Consider the following 18,462-nt stretch of genomic DNA (forward strand, 5'->3'; position numbering starts at 1 on the left):
TAACATTTCCGTCCCCAAACCAAACCGTTGCTATTCCTATTTGGCATATAGAGTAAGTTATTAAGAAATTGTCACGTTGACACGAATAATGTTGAAATAACCGTATCAAACTTTAATATCTTGGTAATGCAAGTGTCCATGATCTTTCTTCTTTCAATTTTTTCATTTTACATTGAAGGAGATGAAGCGATACGAAAGGAAGTGCCTTCCCTTAACAACTCGGGTGTCACTAGGGAACGAAACAGCCAAATATAAATAAGAAATGTGTACAATTCTTTTGTTGGTAAAGATAAATTACGCAAAATTGGATAGACTGCGGACGAAAAACTTCTATAAACATGGAAATCTGACAGTAGACTAAATCAATCACATGCAGCTATGTTGTAACTGAAAACTAAACTACTCTACTTCAATGGGTTTGACATTTGGCAAAGCTCTTTTTTATTTTAATACATTCAATATTATCTACACTAAGGAGTGGGGGAGTGAGCTAAATCTTGAATTCGTCTTTGACGAGAATCGTATCTAAAACCGCTCACTTATAAATGAAGAAGAATATCATTGGACCGTAGTATTAAATGACTTGGCAAAGCTCATTTAGGTAAGTTGTATACTCCACCCACGCTCAGCAAGTGTCTTGTTCACCCGCCTAGCAGCCTCGGCAGTGTCATTGAGTGGTGTATATCTCCAACGCTGGGACATCTACTCAAAAAAAAAAGAAGAGGAATTTCGAAAACCTCATATTAGAGAGCTGCTTAGATCCCTTCTTTTCTCATTTACTAACTGAAAAAGGTAAGGAACTGATGTTTGGTGACTTAAATATTCTTTACGGGTGAATGGTCGAACAGCTCCTCGTTCCCGCAGAGAGTTCTGGAAGTCTGCGAACTTCCATGTAAAGTGTTCCCCACCAATCACATGAACAGGTGTGCTGAAGCGAACATGACAAACTCTTGGAACACATGAATTGACTACAGGAATTATTTATTACACAGCTATGAATAATTAAGTTGGCCCTCGTCATTCATCATACTTAGAACATACTGGTACTACAAGCCTCACTCAACATACTGACTGAATCAGCGGTAATGACAAAAGCATCGGCGCAGGCTAGATGGCCCATATGTGGATTGCGACCTAGCAGTATTACATATAACATAACATTTCACTTTCGAGCATTTATAGGTGCATAAGATCCTAAGAATATGATAACTAAGTACCTTCACCATCCCAAATGTAGACTTTGGGATTAGTACTGAATTCTTTCCTCAAAACTCTGGACAGCTGTTCGGTAGTTCTCAAAGAGAAGATATTCTCACACTTCCGCAGCTCCAAAGAACATTCTAAAGATCTGCATCATATGAACAGTTTCCTATGAAAAGAATATGGATGCAGGACTATTTGATTATCTCAATGCAAAACTAGAAGGGAGAAACAACTTTGAGCAATGCAAAAGAAGAGGGGACCAATATGTAATTCCAACAAACAAATTAACTCTGGCATGTAATAGAACACAGTAAAAGATAATGACATGGCAAAACCAGCACCTTATAAGTCTACAATGTCAGGATTTCTGATTATCGATTCCTGCATCAATAATAATGAAAATGACAGAAATCCATCAAAAGCATTTCATCATAAAAACGACAATATTAAAACATAACAGTTTTTTAGCTGCATAAACTTACCTTAAGGGCCTCCGGTATTAACCACAAGCAAAGGTTTGGGAAGTGGTGCCAATTCAGCATGCCAGACAGAAGCAGCGCTCATAAGTGCAGCAAAATCAGCCTGATAAAGAGCTCCAACAGTGAGAAGCTGAAACCCATAATAGAGAACCTGTCAACAAAATTATTCTATGAACACATTTGTACACCAGCACAAGTATTAATCCACCCAGATGGCAGATACTCATAATTTTTTTGCCCGGTGGTTCATGCGGAGTGATCCACCTCCAAAGAAACCAAGGAATTTGCTTCTGGGCATGGGGGTCAATGGGTAATAATCATGGCAAGGAGCTTTCACCAAATCAAACCTATCCACATGCGACCTTGGATGTTGAATCTGGAACATGTCATCAAAGAGAGACTAATAGAATCAGATGCAACCTTGGACTGTAGTATTGCATGCATCATTTCATTACAACCATGTTACAAAGTGAGCTAAACAAAAATTTAAAAAGAAGAAAAAAATTGTCATTAACATTAAGAGTGAACATTTGAAGAAACTATGACATACCCCAAAACATAAAATAAAAAAGAAAAGATATGTTATTAAGTAGAAGATAGGTTACCACTTTATTGAAGAAAAAAGTCAATTGCATTTCTCCAAAGTACATGTATTTCCAGAATAATTTAAATCCAAATAAATAAGAGGCTAATCTTCCTTTTGCAAACATAAACATCCAAAGTAAAAGAGGATTTTTCCTTTTGGAAGGAACAAGGAGAAGGGTGATTAGGCAATAATGATACCAGAACATCGCAAAGGGTTCACTAGTCCGTGAAGGAAAATAAAAACAAATGCTGAATTGATGCAGTGCCTTATTTTTTTTTACCAGTCATATTATCATATGCATCTCTTTCTAAGGGGGATTGAACCTTAACCTGGACAAGAAAAACATTTTCTGGAGCTGACTGTTTTATGGCGCTTGAAACAGGAATGGTATCCCGACGAGATGCAACCACCAGCAACGGGCCATCTCTAGACAGACAAGAAAGCATGCATATAAATCTTTTACTAAGAAAGAAATTACTGAACAAAAATAAAAATTACCCTACATTTGAAATAATATCATTCATGTTGTATGAGCTTGTGAGGATGATGAAGCACAAGCAACGTACCACCATTGGCAACTAATAGAACTTGACAAAAGGTTCAAATTTCCAGATTCAATTACGAAACCCCGGAAAAGAAGTAGCCACACACATACTTGTCCAATGTTCGACGAGCCATTTCTGCAATCTGCTTTGCATCAGCTTCCGGCATATCAGATGAGAGGCCTGAGCTAGCACCATTTTCAACAGAAACAGCCATCAGTTCAACTATTTTTCCTTCAACTGATCAATGCACGTGGGGCTTACTTGAAATCCACTAGGACCCCAACATGCATGACAGAAATGACAGTAGAAATGAAATCCTCAACTTACATGAAAGCCACTCGTTAATTCCTCCTTTTGGTCGACTAACACGCTGCATAATCATCATTAATCAACCATTAAAGTTAAAAACCAACCAAAAAATCCTCAATTAATATGCTCAAAACCAGATTAAAATTAAACAAGAACAGAAACCCAGTACCAATATCAACAGATTTTTCAAATTTTCACAAAAAGATTGAAACTTTGATTAAAATTAAACAAGAACAGAAACCCAAGGCTTAAACCACAAATTCGAAAAGTACAACGCCGTATATGTAAAGGGCAAAATGGGAAATTTAATGTAGAAATGTGGCAGAATCTGAACCATTGATTTGTTTGAACGGTGTCGATCAAAAGTTTTGCAGGAAATATCTGGCAGAGGATCTAATCCGCTTGATTTCCCAAAGGGATTTATTTGAAGCCTTCCGCTCAGAGTCTCTGAGAATCTTCGAGTCAGAAAGATGTGGGCAAGCAAAGAGGGAGGGCCGCCGGAGGTCACTCTAGAAACCACCATTGGCAACTTCACCGTCGAGGTAAATTCTCTTTCTTCCCAAGCTTTCTCTTCAACTTTCTTTCACTTTCTCAGTAACCAAACAGAAAATTCAATCCATAAAGTTTGCATCTTGACATTAATTATGTATTCTAATCGTTAAAAATCGTAGCTTTACTACAAGCACGCGCCAAGGACTTGCAGGAACTTCATCGAGCTCGCTCGCAGGGGGTATTACGACAATGTCAAATTCCACAGAATCATCAAGGTTTCATATGTTCTGCCTTTGTATTTTATATAAATATTGTTTATATATATATATATAGAATTTAGTGATGATTGAATTGGAATTGGTGTAGGATTTCATAGTGCAAGGTGGTGATCCCACTGGGACAGGAAGGGGTGGAGAATCCATTTATGGGTAAAAAAAATTTCCCCTTGAATTTATCCTTTGTGTATTGAGTTTTGTTTTGTTTAACCTCCCAATTTTAATTATATTTGAGAAACATAGTGAAGAACTTGTTTTGTATAATGGATTTCAGGGGAAAGTTTGAGGATGAGATAAAACAAGAGTTGAAGCATACTGGAGCTGGCATCTTATCGATGGCGAATGCTGGTCCAAATACAAATGGAAGCCAGTTCTTTATCACGTTGGCACCGTGCCCGTCACTGGACGGTAATATAATGTTTACTCATAATGTTTGGACTGTTTTATGATTTATCAAACTAGTTGGAATCCTTTTTTCTTATTATGTACTATCTATGCAGTATTTGACCTTTCGTTTTACTTAATCTGCATAAAACTGATCCTTAGCAGCAAACGTTTTTGGCGTTCTCATGGGTACATATCTTTGCATACAATGTCATTAGGTGCACATGTAAGTGGGATAAGAAACAAGACTTCAGTTCATTGCTCTGTGACCTATGGAAATGTCTGGAGACTGAAAAACAGTTCTTGCCATAATATTATTTCTTTGTGATATTTCTATGAGCATTTTACGATCTGACATGCACACACAATCTGGAGATAGTTATGTGTATTGGGCTGTTTTTGTGTACAGGAACCTTTAAGCAACAGATGACTTTGATAATCTATACCATCACTGTTAGGATTCTGTTTGAGCTATAAATTGACCTCTTTATGACAGTATTCCATCCTTTTAGCATAAATACTGTTTACTTGGATTTATTTGTTTGTTCCCGTTGAGTTATCTTTAACAAAACTTAATGACCAGTGTGAGAGCAGGGAAGGCTCTCTTTCATCAGTGCAATTTCATGCAGTGAAAATTTGCCTTCCACTGATGGTAATTTGCCTGATGTTTCTGCTTTCATTCAGGAAAGCACACAATATTTGGAAGGATCTGCACAGGAATGGAGTTCATCAAAAGACTTGGCAGTGTCCAAACTGATAATACTGATAGGTATGCCTTCTCTCAGTTGTATATCTTGATATTTGACACAGATAAATGGCCTTCTACTGTTTGCAGTTTTCCTGCTAATGGTTAGTCACACTGCCGGATCCTCTACCAAACCGAAAAAATTAAGATTCTGAGTTTGAAACTTTAGAATGTAACTTGGTAACTATTTTGGTCTTGGAGAAGCAAATTATCATGATGACGTCCTAAGATTATCTTCTGATGTGAATTTCAATATTTTTTTAATAAATGTTTCCGGCTCATGTGACATAGTAAGCTAAGCTACAATGTCTCATAAAATCTGCGAGAGGAATCTCTTATGGTATGAGTTAAACTTCTTTTAGAACTGAAGGAAGAAAAAGAGATGTCAGGCAATGATGTCTTATGTTTGAGCAAGTTAAGCCGTTGACTATTTTCTTTTTTGGATACATAAATGTGGACTCAAATTTGTTATGCTATGTTTTCAGTCATAGGAGCATGTGGTAAATCTGGTTGTGATTTTGGATATAGGCAATCATAGGTAGATATGTCGAACAGTTTAAATCGATTGCCTCAATTCTCCAGATAGTTTGGAAATGATGCTAAATTATTGAATATTGTCAATTTTTAACAGTACCAATTGTAAGAGTCTGTCTTTTTCACGTGGAAAAATGTTGTGGAGAAGTGATGAATAAGTGATTAGTTAGAAACTTAGATTATCTTCCCGAATGTGATCTAACATATTAAGAGATTTTAGGTTTAGTTTTGTAAGTGATTATAGCACCTTGTCATACTTAGATTTGTAACTTTTGCAATTAATCGCCTATGATCACCGGTCTGTAAGTTTTATTTCTAATCATTGTGCCCTTGTAATACACTTCTTTAGGAGACTTAAGTTTGCATGATTTGTTCAAAACTTGATCTGACGTGATTTTGTTCGTAATACAGGCCGGTGCATGATGTGAAGATACTACGAACATCTGTCAAAGATTAGACATCTTCTTTGTTCGAGAGCTTGATGAAGTCGTGCCTTGGATCTACCAGGGTGATCGAATTGCAAAGCTTCTGTTAACGATAAAGTCATAGAGCTTCAACAAGTTGGATATTTTGCATCGACGGATAACAATGTTGGCTGGTTGGTGTATTTCAGTCATGCAGGGATACTAATGGTGAAAAGGGGGAGTGATTGTTCACTAGACTGAACCCTTATATTTGGCACCTAACACAATTTGATTAGTAGTTCTACTCTTTTAAGAATTCTCTCCCCCGACTTGTACAAGGCGGGAGCGCTCAAATAAACATCGTCATTACCAACCAGCATTTTTCTCTTCTCAATGTTGAAAGATGTCCCAAAATTCGTATCCTCGATACCCCCATTGATGAAATTATTCACTTTCTTCCAATCCCATGCTCGAAATATAAATAACAATCCTTACGGTAATTGCATTGATTTAGAGAAGTGATTTTCTCGCTTCCCTTTTCAGCCTCGCAGTCCATTTTTCTAGCCTTCGAACGGAATAATAAAATGAGAATCAAGGAACATAAAAAAGAGGATGAATGGAGAGGGACAAGGAGAAAGCAGAAGTGTAAGCGCTAATATGCATCATTTGTGACACACACACAGGTAGTGCAGGTGTTTGCACAATGCAAATGGAACTACGTATTTTGTTTCAAGACTCCCTTGCTCTTGAGTCTTTCAGAAGATTATACTAGTATCAGAAGCGCCGGTAAATCTTATTACACGAAGAACAAACATTCTGCGAATCATAGCGTCGAGACATGCTAAGCTTTACACAAAAAAATCCATCTATAAACTGGTTGATTAAATCGTAGAACTATGAGAGAGAAGGCACGATTCAACTGTTAACCAAACCAGGAAATGACTAGGTAATCTGACATGCCAACTATGCTGTTTAAAAATCATACAAGCAAAACCTACAAAATTAGGAAAAAGGTTCTCTTACAATTTACAAACCACAATTATATAGTCGGGAAAAATTGCAGACAGCTAACTAAGAAGCTCATAGCATCACCTCTTTCTTTCATGGGTCAAGCATAGAAAGACGTATTTCTTGCGCAGAATAATATCAACTCCGAATGCCGCCAAGCAGTTGTTTCCCAAAAAAATGTGATCCTGGGCAGGTAAACATAGTGCTTCCACCGTTACAACCGGACTCAATTCCACTATAGGCAGATCAAATCACCCAGAACAGCAATATGGCTTTGTACTCCGTACCAATGCCTCAGGTATGTACCCATCAGACTCCATTCTCTTCACAAGTGGAGGGGTTCAGCACAGGCAGTGGAAGAGGACCGAATCCATTAGTCTTAATAGATCCAGGAGGGCCTTCTCTTGGTGTTGTAATACTTGTTGGATCAGAGACTCCAGCAGCTGGATCTTCAGCGATTACTTCCTCTGGTAGCATTTCCATTTGCCGTTGTGATGGCACATCACCTTTGCAGTAACTGTGCCACATGCTCCTGTATGCCGACTCCAGCCCTAAGGTAAACTTTGGTCCGTCACAGACAGGCGACCTGGCCATAAGGTCCCGGAGACCCATTCTCAAATTCGAAAGCGCTGTGATGTCAGAGGCCAGCTGCACTGCCAACTGGACATATTCATCCTCACTTTTAGCAATCAGATTTCCCAACCCTGTATTTAGTCCACTTTAATCGGTTAGGTTCTATCAGCGGTAAAACAATGATCAATCATTAACAAGAACACACATGCAGAATGACTGTAAGATGTGCACATCTAGGAAATATTATTGGGGGTCAGCAAGAATAGCACGCAGCGTGCAAATTTTTTTTTGAACTGAATAGCATGCAAATTGGCATTGCATAGAGCTTTAGTAGGCCTGACGTCATTTGCCAAGTCATATTGCATGCAATTCAGAGCATGTCCACTGATGTCAATAGCTTTTGAGCGAGCATGCCGACAGATGCCAACAAGTGCCAACAAATGCCAAGAGCATGTCAACTGATGTCAATAGCTTTTAAGTGAGCATGCCGACATATGCAAACAAGTGCCAACAAATGCCAAGTGAGCCTATCGACAGATGCCCATGGCAACGCATACAAAATGCATTATGGTAGCAGCTACCCTGCCCAAGGCCCATAAAGACAATTCGAAGTGCAGTTGGAGGGCAGCGCCCAGCTCTTACATGGAGGATTTCTGAGCTTGTGGGGGTCAGCTGACCCACCTTGCCCCAAGGTGGATCCACCCGTGCACATCCATCAAAAGTCCAATATTGAAGGAATTTATTTTTAAACTGGTGCATCTCTACCTAGTCAAGTTTGGAGAATGTTTACGAAGATTGTGCCTGTCACAGTGAGAATTGATCTCAGGTGTCCTAGAGCTTGTGACACATATTCTCTCTTCTTAGTCATATAGGAGATATAAACCAAAATATGCAACCAACAATAAGGCAAATAAAGAAAAAGGTCTCTTCAGAGCAACCATACATGGTACTTGGTACACCAGAAAGACATTGATTAAAAAAGGAGGAAAAGAAACACTTACCAACTTTGCTGAGAATACTAACACCAACGTTGTGTGCATGTACTGAACCAGCCATAGTAACACACGGGACTCCCATGTATAAGGATTCACATGTTGTGGTTGTTCCAGCATATGGAAAAGTATCCAAACTACATATAGAGAATATAAATTCGGTTAGAACCTCGAAACAAGATCTAACAGTAACAAGTGAAACCCTTCCTAAAATGTGCTGCCAGCAGGTCAGAATCCAGTAAAACTTTATTGCATGCATATTAGAAGTTCTGGAATGGTTCTCTAATTTCTACAAAGCATCACAGGTTGCTCTATTCACATTATGGTCAGGTCAACTTAATTGTTTTTTGTTCTTTCTTTAACTTATTTTCAGATTGACTATAAAAAAATAGATTAATTGATCTTTACTAGTCAAGATCAAGTTTCCTGTTTGCCTGAGTAAAATTACTTCATACGCTCATTTTTGTTTGACTACACAATAATTCAAGAATCCAGAGGAAATGAGCACACACATGGGAAAATTGCTCCCCTTGATCATCCAAGCGAGATAAATAGACAAGAAATATAAACAAACTTTGACAGTAGTAACACTATTGTCCTTCCAAATGTAAGAAAAAATATCTCCAATTTACCTAATGTCCATGAGAGAATAGGCTTGCATATGATCGTAGTTGAGTAAAATTAGAGGCAGCAGATCAACACGTAGAGGTTCCAACCCCAGCTGCTCCAATGTTGAAAGAAATCTCTCTCTCACACTATCACAACTAAAAGGCTTACACTTCACCACAAGGCGAGAATTCGGAATTGCAGAAAGAATTCTTGCCCAAACTTGTAGCACTTTTGGAGTGATCTAATAAGAGAGGAGAAAAGATTAGTGAGAAAAAACATTATACAAATGTAATCCTTTTTCCAGTAAGAAACAAGATTTTTATAATATGAGCGTGATAAGATTGCTTATAGCTGTAGCTATATGCTTGATTACCAAGAGAAAAAGAGAAACCTAAATAATACCTTCGCCAGATTATTAAAGCTACCAAAAGTAACAAAGCCATTGGAAAGAGCAGGAGTGGGCATAACAGGCCCTGCCTCAGGGGAAGGTGTGTAACAAAGAAAGCAATCAGGTAATCGAACCAACTCCTCAACATGCCTGACCAAAAAAAAAAGACAGTTACTAAAAATTTACCAGTACTACCTACTCTCTATCAGATACTCATCCTTGAATCCAGAAGAAAAAGAGCAATTATCATAGGAGTAAATAGTACTAGACTTACTTCTGCTTTGAATCAGGAGGATCGGCCAGAGAATCTGTGATTCTATAATCAATTGCCGGCAAACCAGTTGTGTTTGGGTAGCCAATCCAGGTCACCTGTAAATCCAGCAATAGAAGGTTAGCCACTTAAAGAAAACAATACCGTAAACAGTGAGTGAGGCACATGAAAATGAAAGGAACAAATTTAACGGGACGCGTCATTTTCAGACTGAAAAGGAATATATTAGGCTTCAATATATAAAGCATCTCACAATGCCTTGAAAGTTGCCCAATAAACAGGAAAATCACAAATGCCTGTTCTAGGATAAAGATTTATCTTGAACTTCCTCAACTTTCAGATTTGCTGAAACCAAAAGGAAAAAAAATCTAGATTTGCAACATATTATAAAATATATTGTATATTATACTGTAAGTCTATAAGATTAAAAGTCAACAAAGAAAGATACACAGAAAACAAGAACACGTTTAAAGCCAACTGCCTGAGAAAAGATAGAACACCTTTCAACATACCTGAACAGGTGAGGGCCTGCATGCCATTGTTCCCAATTTATTGTTTGCTGTATGGCCAGTAAGTTCCACCAAGATATCAACCTTATCTTCTCTAATAATGCTTGCAACCTTCTTTTCATCAATCCCATATATATCTCTCCAAATCCCACCCTTTTTCAAGACTTTCTCCCGAAACCTAATAGTCTTGGCATCTGCCTGTGACATCATATAAAAGTCAATTCCAAATTGTGTGTGGGATAAAATATCTCATACAGTATTTGATCTTAAAGACAACTACAAGTTATTAACTTTATAACAGCATGAAATTAAATATATAAAAAAAATACTTTCGAGAGAACATGTGACTTACAACCAACTGAGATTTAACTAAGCAATTTTTGACAAATCCTAGGATAGTGGGTCTATTTGGTTAGGCAACAGCCAGACAGGGAAGAAATGAAGACAGGAGACGAGGAAAACAAAAATAAGTATATGTTACGATGACAAGTTCTCATTAAACATATGGTTTTAGAAAATATGTTATAACGAGAACTGAAAGCACAGAGTATAATTCTGGCCAAAGCTGCAAATGAAAAAGTTAAGACACGGTCTACAGGAAGCACAACTTTAAACGTAAAATGGACAACGAACATGGATGAAAGTAAAATAAAATGAAGAAAATCAATACCTTCACTACTGCAGAATACACAACCACCTTGTACTTTGTGTATTCATGGTGGGCAAGCGGAGCTTCTATGAAATATGAAACAGAATGAGTAAAATAATCAGGAGACACATATCCAATCACGAGGGGTCGTTCTGGATCTTTTGGATTGTCCCATGAAGTGTACTGTGGATATAACCTCATAAAGCGCCTACCCCAGTCCCTGCATGTAAATAAATTCAACTGAGCATCAACAAATCTATAACTCCCGATTTCAAGGTCAAACACTGCCGTGAAATTGGCAAGAAGAACATAAAAAAGAATATATAAACACCAATAAGAAGACTACAATGGTCACTAACACTAGACAAAACATTTATAAAGTATCTTTATTATAAAGGTAATGTTAATTTAAAAAAAAAAAATAGCTATATAACTATGAGACTAGGCTATAGCTTCAAAATGTATCAATGTTTTTATTTATAGTCAATTTCTTTTCTTTTTATATGAAGCTTATTACATTCACTGAATAAGAGAGGAGGCAAAGTAATCATGTAAAGTTAAAGAGGAATTAGTTGAGACCTGTGAGCGACAAAAAGTTTATCATCATGTCCTTCATTTATGTAGTTCATCGCAAGCAATCGATTCTGCAAGAAAAATGGTCAGGCATGTAGAGATTAAAACAAATACTTCCAAAGACTTTCTTTAGTAGGAGACATCAGGAAGCAGCTACAATTAAAAAGTAAACACTCATTTAGCTGCTTCCTCAAACTACAACCAAGATATCTTTATATGTTACAGAATTTCATTGATGATCGCTTTAAAAAGAAAGTTCTTGTAAGAAACCATGGAAGAAGAAATGACGGTGCAGGAGCTCAGGGGAAAATCAATATACCATAACCTTCAAGGAATTGGCAAGAAAAAGTGACATGTTCAATGAAAATCTTAAGATAAGAACAACTTTCCACACGTGGTACTCATGCAAGTTCTAATAAATTAATAATCATAAAAGATATGTCAAATATCAAGTGATGAATAAGAGCTAAGGTTTCAAATTCACCAACTAGCAGCTCTAACAAATACAAACCCTACTTAGCTACAGGAAATATATTAGCCAAGCTATCAAGTTTAGGCACCACCAGTCGTTATAAAGAATAAAAAATCAACATGCTAGATGTTACAGGTATAACCCACAACAGCATGAAAAAAAAAAAAAAAAAAAAAAAAAAAAAAAAAAAAAGCTTTGCACTCTTGTGAGTAAATCCCATGAGAGTCTAGAGTATTAATACCTGGCCTGCGTTTCGGGAATCAGGATCTATTTTGAGGCATTCCTCATATGCACCAATAGCGAGCGTAATATTTCCAGCATCTCGGTATAGTACCCCTGTACTTAAATGATAAAGAAAAATGAATATAGAAAAAAATTCAAACAAAAAATAATTATAGCAAAATGAAACATAATCCACCACAACGGAACAAGTAGTTCTAGATTCTGTTTATGAAATATCACTTGCAGTCACAGGACCTTTCCCCATTTCCTTAAATTAGATGAGTAGGAAACATTGATTTCAATATGGGCTCTCTCAAAATAGGAATTTGGCATTATCTCTTAAGTATAAGAATTCTTACTTTCATAGACTGCACCTTTTGAAAGATCTTGTGCTCTTTAACAAAATAAATACATATAGTATTTATTCGAATTTTATATTAAGATGTACTTGAATTCCATCAATCACTTCAAAACATAAGGTCCAAAGACTACAGTAAGAGAAAAAAAGAGAGCGACCTAAGTTGTTGTATGCTTCTGCATATGTGGGATTTGCAATTATAGCTTTGTCAATCATGTTTGCAGCAGCATCCATTTTACCCTGCCAATAGCAAAGAGGGCAGTCAGCAACTGCTTGATGTATAGACATTCTAGAGTCTGACACATTAAAGGGTTTGAAATTCAACCTGAACAGTGTAGACAACACCAAGATTGTTCAGCGATTGTGAGAAGTTTGGTTTGATTGACAAAGCCATCTGCAAATTGATAATAAATGGGATGATGGTAATGTCATTCAATCAGTATTTTAGAAGGGATAAAAGAAAGAATGTTTTTGTACAAGTATCAAAAATTGCCTGATAACACTCTACTGCTTTATCAAGGTTGTCTCGATCTTTGTATATCACTCCCAAATTATTGCATGCTTCTGCACAATGGGGATTGAAGTGGAAAGCAAGTTCATAGAACACAATTGCCTGCATAAATAAAAATTGATTACCCAAACGATGTAGAACTGACTAAACCATAAAGAAAACACATCCAAATACGAGTTCCCCCTTACAGAAAAACACTCACCATGTCAAACTTAAGCATTTCACCATAAGCAACCCCAAGATTGTACATAGCATCAGCATAATGCCAGTTATAATACAAAGCCTTCTTATAATAGGATATGCCTTGATCAATGTCTCCTTCCAATTTAACCTAAATAGACATGTTGCTGAATCCAAAATCAGATGTAGAAAATTGGAAATTCATAATGAGAAAATAGAAATATAAAAATTTCAAGAAAATAAGCTAGTGGTGTTATCATCTTCACAAAACAAAAATAGATAGACCGAACAGATGACAAAAGATTCTAGAGAACAAAAACATTTGGGCTCATTGCAGCTAATACTTAGCACATCATGTTTATCTCACACAAAGTAAATCCAACTCAGGTTTGACCACAAATATTTCTTCATGGATGTTACTGATTAAGTTAATTTAGTAAAAAAAGAGTCAATTAAAAATGTTTAAGTAAATATATGACGAGATCACCAGAGTCTAGACACCCTTTTCAGTCATTGAAATTTAAGCAACCACAAATATGGATAAATGAAATTTATGAGCAACAAATAAAGCATTTCTGCATTTTAAACAGTATTCTCTTTAAATAGAAACACTAAAAGGTTAGGACTTCTATACACTCTGTTGAAAAAATGCTTCAATGATTTTCACCATTTAATATCTCTTTTATCTATGTCAGATACGGATAATTTGTGCTCATCAAGAAAATAATATGCATTGTTAAAAGTTTACAACCTATGTCCATGGTGTGAGTATATCTTGGGATTGGCAAACCTAATTTGTCTTACCGAACGGATTTATCATTGAGGATTGATTAAATTCATTTCGGTGCACATTTCTTTTGGTGTAATCATAGCACAAAAATGTCAGGGAGCACCTAGTGACAAGGAAAGTGCAACGAATTCGACACCGTCTCTAGGACACAAATTTTCTTCGGACCATTGCACAATAAACAAAATCGTCCACTTCTTAACCAAACCACCCCGACAAAACAATGATGAACAGAGAGTAAAAATTAGGTAGCAAAACCAAAATGGAAGTTTTATAGGAAAACACGTAAGAGTAATGTAGTCGATTACAACAAACCAACATATCAATAAGGGAAGAATCCAAAATGAAAAAAAAGGAACGAAATATCACCTTTGTTCCTAAATCTGTCAATGCTATTGCCATATTATTCTTTGCAATCTCAAAGTTTGGCGAAACAGCAAGACACCTGGTAAAGCATAGCAACCAACCAAGAAACGCATCAGCATAGATCATCAAACAGATTTACAGTTATATATATGCAAGCCCCAACTTAGACTGACAAGAAGAATGCAAACAGTAGACTACCTCTCGTAGCAAGCAATAGCAGACTCTAAGTCACCACGATTCTTGTAAATGACACCCATGTTGCAATATGCTTCAGCATACATCGGCCTCTCCAATGCAGCCTTCTCATAGCAAGTAAGGGCCATGTCAAATTGCATCATTTCGGAGTAGACAACACCAAGGTTATAATATGCAGGCTGCATTTCCAGAGTGAGGTAAGAATACAAATTTGTAAGAACAGTAAACAAGGAAAATAAAGGTTAAAAAGGGGGAAGGAGAATATTAAATTACAGCATAGTGCGGATCTGTCTTCAAAGCTTCATAATACTTCTGCAGTCCCTCTTGAGTATTTCCGGCAAGCTTTAAGCTTGTTCCAAGATCGGTTAATACAATGGCTAGGCATTCCGCAGCGGGTTTGTAGGATTGATCTGCTTTTAGAGCTTTTTGATAAGACTGTTCCAAGAAAAATTGAATAGTAACTGGTAAAATTTCATAACTTCAATCATAAATAATCATTCATCTAAGCACAAAAAAGTAGTAGAAAACAGATCAAGAGAAATACTGTTTCTTTTCTTTTCCATAAAAATAGAAAGTTAAGCAACAGGATCATGCCTCGGCAGCTTCCCTTAGACGGCCCTCGTCTTTGTACAAAATTCCACAATGTGTGTGAGCGCATGCATTCTGCGGGTCCAACCTGATGGCTTCTGCAAAACTGTCAAAAGCAAGCCTTCCCATATTCTTCATCTGCAAGCATATTCCTTTTCCAATATGAGCCTCCACGTTTCCGGGATCTTTCTCCAACACAGTCTCGTAAAGACTTAGAGCATCAGAAAACTTGTTCCTCGAACGAAGAATGTTGGCATAAGAATGAGCATCTTTCACTTCAAACACTTTCCCTGCCGGAACTCCAACAACCATAGAACCACTGGTACTAGGAGAAGGCTGCGAACTATCCAAGAATCCATTCTCTCCAGCCGGCTCTCCATTTGTCACATTATCAACATCTTTCTCCGTCCATGCCATTTGCGTATCGATAAAAGCTCCCTCTTTTTTGGAACAAAACCAACCTACAAAAAAATTCGACATAAACATTCAGTTCTAACAGCAAACTTGAAATTCAAAATTTCACATAAGCCAATCAAAAACCCAAAACATTGAAAATTCAGTACAATTCTGACTTGGACAAAGGCTCGAGAAATTGACTCTCACAACTAAGTTAGATAGCCATGTAGCAGCATTACCATCAAAACAAGTCCCTGCAAAACCTAATTACCTATTCTAAACACCCCCATTAATCACAATTCCAAACCCTAGTTAAATTAGGTCGATCACAGTCAGCCACTCCACTGAAACCACACGATCATTGACTAATCAACCAAACCCCAACACACCGAGATCACGTACCGATAAAAAGACATGATTTTTTACAACATAAACACGATATTAAACTGAAAACAGGGGATTAAGGAAGAAGTAAAACGAGAGGGAAAAATAAATAAATGGAAAACTGGGAAATTTGAAGCGTACAGTTGGAGCCGGAGGAGCTCCCTGCTGTGCCGAAACAGAGCGAGAAATGGCAGGGATCAACGGCTGAGATTAGGCCACGGCTATGGCGTCCGCCGAAGCCAACTCAGAGCTCCATGGTAAATGGCCACTTGTAGCTAGAGAGAGAGAGAGAGGAGAGAGAGAAAGAGAGTGGGGTTTTTACCGTTTTACGGTAAAAAGTAGAGAGACCCTGCGTCGGCCTCTCGGGCTCTCTTCAGACACAGAGGTCGAATTGACTGTGTCTCAGAAAACCCAGGAGGAGGAGGAGGAGGGAGAGGGGGGAGAGAGTGTGTGTGCCGTTAATCACAACGTTTGTGAGTGTCTTTGCATTTAACCCTGTTTTTTCTCGGTATTTGCATTTATGCCACTGCGCTAAAAGCGAGTCTTGAGACCGCGCAAAACGCAAGCGACTCGGCGACTCGGCGACTCGGCGTGTGAATTACGGGCAGTGTCATTGTCGGCAAGCCCCAAAAAGCCCTGGACGGAATGAGATCTTTGGCTTTCTTCCATTGTGGCCAATGTGATCTGGCTCCACAGGGCATATTTGGTGTTTTACATATTAATTCTGATAAAGTATTTATAAAGAAAAATGAAACATGAGCGGATAAAGAAAATAAAAGAAAGTTACGTTATAAGATATATTTGTCTTAAAAATAAGTAAAATTCATTGAAACAATGTATCAAACAATCGACACTCGCTTCTGTTAGCAATGTGATTAGTAATACAACGCACAAATTAGGATCATAATGGTTTTGTTTGAAAAAAAAAAATCAAAAAATTCTTCAAAATCTTGTTAAGGTGGATTGGGTGAGCTTGACTACTCTTGTCCACTGTGGGCAATGTGCTCCGGGTGTAGGGGTATAATTGCCAATTGGTATTTTCCCCTTTACTCCACCAAATATTATCATAAATAAAGAAAAAAAGAAATCTTAGTGAATAAAGAAAACAAACGTTACGTGTGAATGAAAAAAACGATAAGTGACGTAGATTGTCAAACACATATTTATCTTTAAAAAAACGAAATCAGATGAAATGAAACAGTAACGTATGCATATCACGTTTGTGTACGAGACATTAAATCATTGTAATAGAAGTGTGGTATGCATGCATGTCAGTAACGTGATTCATAATGTGATGTACGAGTAAAGGTTGAATGGTATTATTCGGAGAAAAAAAAAAATGAAAGAAACAAATCTTCTAAATGTTTCACATGCAACTATACTGTTCAGTCGCTATTTTTCTCCTAATCAATATCCTTTGCGGTGATAGAATTGATAGCGGAGTAAGTGACCTTCGGTAAAATGGGAATCATGTGATGATGTTACTACAAATTGCATACCTCTCGACTAGACTCAAGCCTAATATATCGATATTGTCATCTCGATGGATCGTGACCATTACGGGTTTAGAAATGTTAAACGTGTGTTGACGGCTATCGCTGGTACAACTCTTCAAAACTTTGCCATTTTATATAAGCATGTGCCTAATTCGTTGTGTATATGTTTGATCTCACATTTAAAACTTAGTCAAAGAAATTGAATTGTTAGGTCGTTCTTAGATATTTTACAGGCACTTCGGAATATAAAACATTGAGAATCAGATCAAGGTGGATGATGCCAATATGCTGTAGGGTCATGCAAAATCAATGTGTGTCTCAATATCAAACAGTCGTCAGCAAGCAAATTCAATCAATCTTAATGTTGAAAGTTGGGTGCTGAGGAAAAGAAAACATGCATCAATGTGCTTCTCCCGACCCACCAGGTTCTCTTCGCCAATGTGATTTCACGTTATTGGGCATGTTGTATGGAACCATTTGATTTGAGGAGTAGGAAAATGATATAATAGAGACACACCCCAAAAAGAAGAGAGAGAAGAAAAGGATGCCATTCAATGGGAAGTTGAGAGATTAAATAATAAGAGTTGTGTTTGTATTAGTCGCTCAAAAAGAGATTGTTTTTTATCATTTCTCAAAATAGTGGGCAACTCCCAGCCAATGATGCAAGTGTGATTTGAATTATTCTATTTTTTTTTTCTAACTTTCATCGTTCACTAAATTATGACAACTCCCACCCCTTGTTTATATTTGCCTTTTGATCATTTTCAATTTGTTTGATCCAACAGTCAAAATTTGTGAGGTATGCGTGGAACGTAAAAAGTGGTGTGTGAATAACACCACCCTAACAAAAAATGGGGCATCATTTTGCAAACGGACTGTTTAATTCTTTTGAGTTATAAAAAGAAGAATGATTTATGCACATTACAAGGCTTTCTTAAAACTAAAAAATTGAAGGTCTCGGATTCGAAACCCGCTGCTG

The 18,462-nt window shown here is 37.2% G+C and overlaps 2 protein-coding genes and 1 pseudogene across 2 annotated transcripts; 1 reads left to right on the forward strand and 2 right to left on the reverse strand.

The window, feature by feature from the left end:
* Nucleotides 1-597: 597 nt before the first annotated feature.
* On the reverse strand, nt 598-3,027 carry LOC137744560 (mitochondrial fission protein ELM1-like; annotated as a pseudogene).
* A 497-nt stretch (nt 3,028-3,524) lies between these two features.
* On the forward strand, nt 3,525-6,378 carry LOC137744081 (peptidyl-prolyl cis-trans isomerase CYP18-2-like). Its single transcript, XM_068483943.1, has 6 exons — nt 3,525-3,664; nt 3,794-3,889; nt 3,981-4,042; nt 4,164-4,297; nt 4,958-5,042; nt 5,964-6,378. The coding sequence occupies exons 1-6, from the start codon at nt 3,593-3,595 to the stop codon at nt 6,007-6,009; spliced, it is 495 nt and encodes a 164-aa protein (XP_068340044.1). The 5' UTR covers nt 3,525-3,592; the 3' UTR covers nt 6,010-6,378.
* A 350-nt stretch (nt 6,379-6,728) lies between these two features.
* On the reverse strand, nt 6,729-16,428 carry LOC137744080 (probable UDP-N-acetylglucosamine--peptide N-acetylglucosaminyltransferase SPINDLY). Its single transcript, XM_068483942.1, has 18 exons — nt 16,129-16,428; nt 15,214-15,668; nt 14,893-15,054; nt 14,623-14,798; nt 14,428-14,503; nt 13,294-13,422; nt 13,074-13,193; nt 12,906-12,974; nt 12,739-12,820; nt 12,242-12,336; nt 11,535-11,599; nt 10,977-11,175; nt 10,310-10,504; nt 9,801-9,895; nt 9,541-9,676; nt 9,162-9,379; nt 8,539-8,666; nt 6,729-7,668 (listed from the first exon to the last, which is right to left on the reverse strand). Exons 2-18 carry the CDS (start codon nt 15,622-15,624, stop codon nt 7,274-7,276), a joined length of 2,751 nt encoding a protein of 916 aa, XP_068340043.1. The 5' UTR covers nt 15,625-15,668; nt 16,129-16,428; the 3' UTR covers nt 6,729-7,273.
* Nucleotides 16,429-18,462: the final 2,034 nt, after the last annotated feature.

This window comes from Pyrus communis, chromosome 9, assembly GCF_963583255.1.
Source record: "Pyrus communis chromosome 9, drPyrComm1.1, whole genome shotgun sequence".
NCBI classification, from domain to species: domain Eukaryota; kingdom Viridiplantae; phylum Streptophyta; class Magnoliopsida; order Rosales; family Rosaceae; genus Pyrus; species Pyrus communis.

What these genes read in the sequence shown, in the direction of transcription:
- LOC137744080 (XM_068483942.1), bottom strand. Translation starts at nt 15,624, where the DNA reads ATGGCATGGACGGAGAAAGATGTTGATAATGTGACAAATGGAGAGCCG. An exon ending in AAACTTTTTGTCGCTCACAG is followed by an intron (nt 11,176 to 11,534) that starts GTCTCAACTAAT and finishes ATTTACATGCAG; the next exon opens with GGACTGGGGTAGGCGCTTTA. An exon ending in TGTATTCTGCAGTAGTGAAG is followed by an intron (nt 10,505 to 10,976) that starts GTATTGATTTTC and finishes ATGATGTCACAG; the next exon opens with GCAGATGCCAAGACTATTAG.
- LOC137744081 (XM_068483943.1), top strand. Translation starts at nt 3,593, where the DNA reads ATGTGGGCAAGCAAAGAGGGAGGGCCGCCGGAGGTCACTCTAGAAACC. An exon ending in ACCGTGCCCGTCACTGGACG is followed by an intron (nt 4,298 to 4,957) that starts GTAATATAATGT and finishes GCTTTCATTCAG; the next exon opens with GAAAGCACACAATATTTGGA. An exon ending in CAAACTGATAATACTGATAG is followed by an intron (nt 5,043 to 5,963) that starts GTATGCCTTCTC and finishes TTCGTAATACAG; the next exon opens with GCCGGTGCATGATGTGAAGA.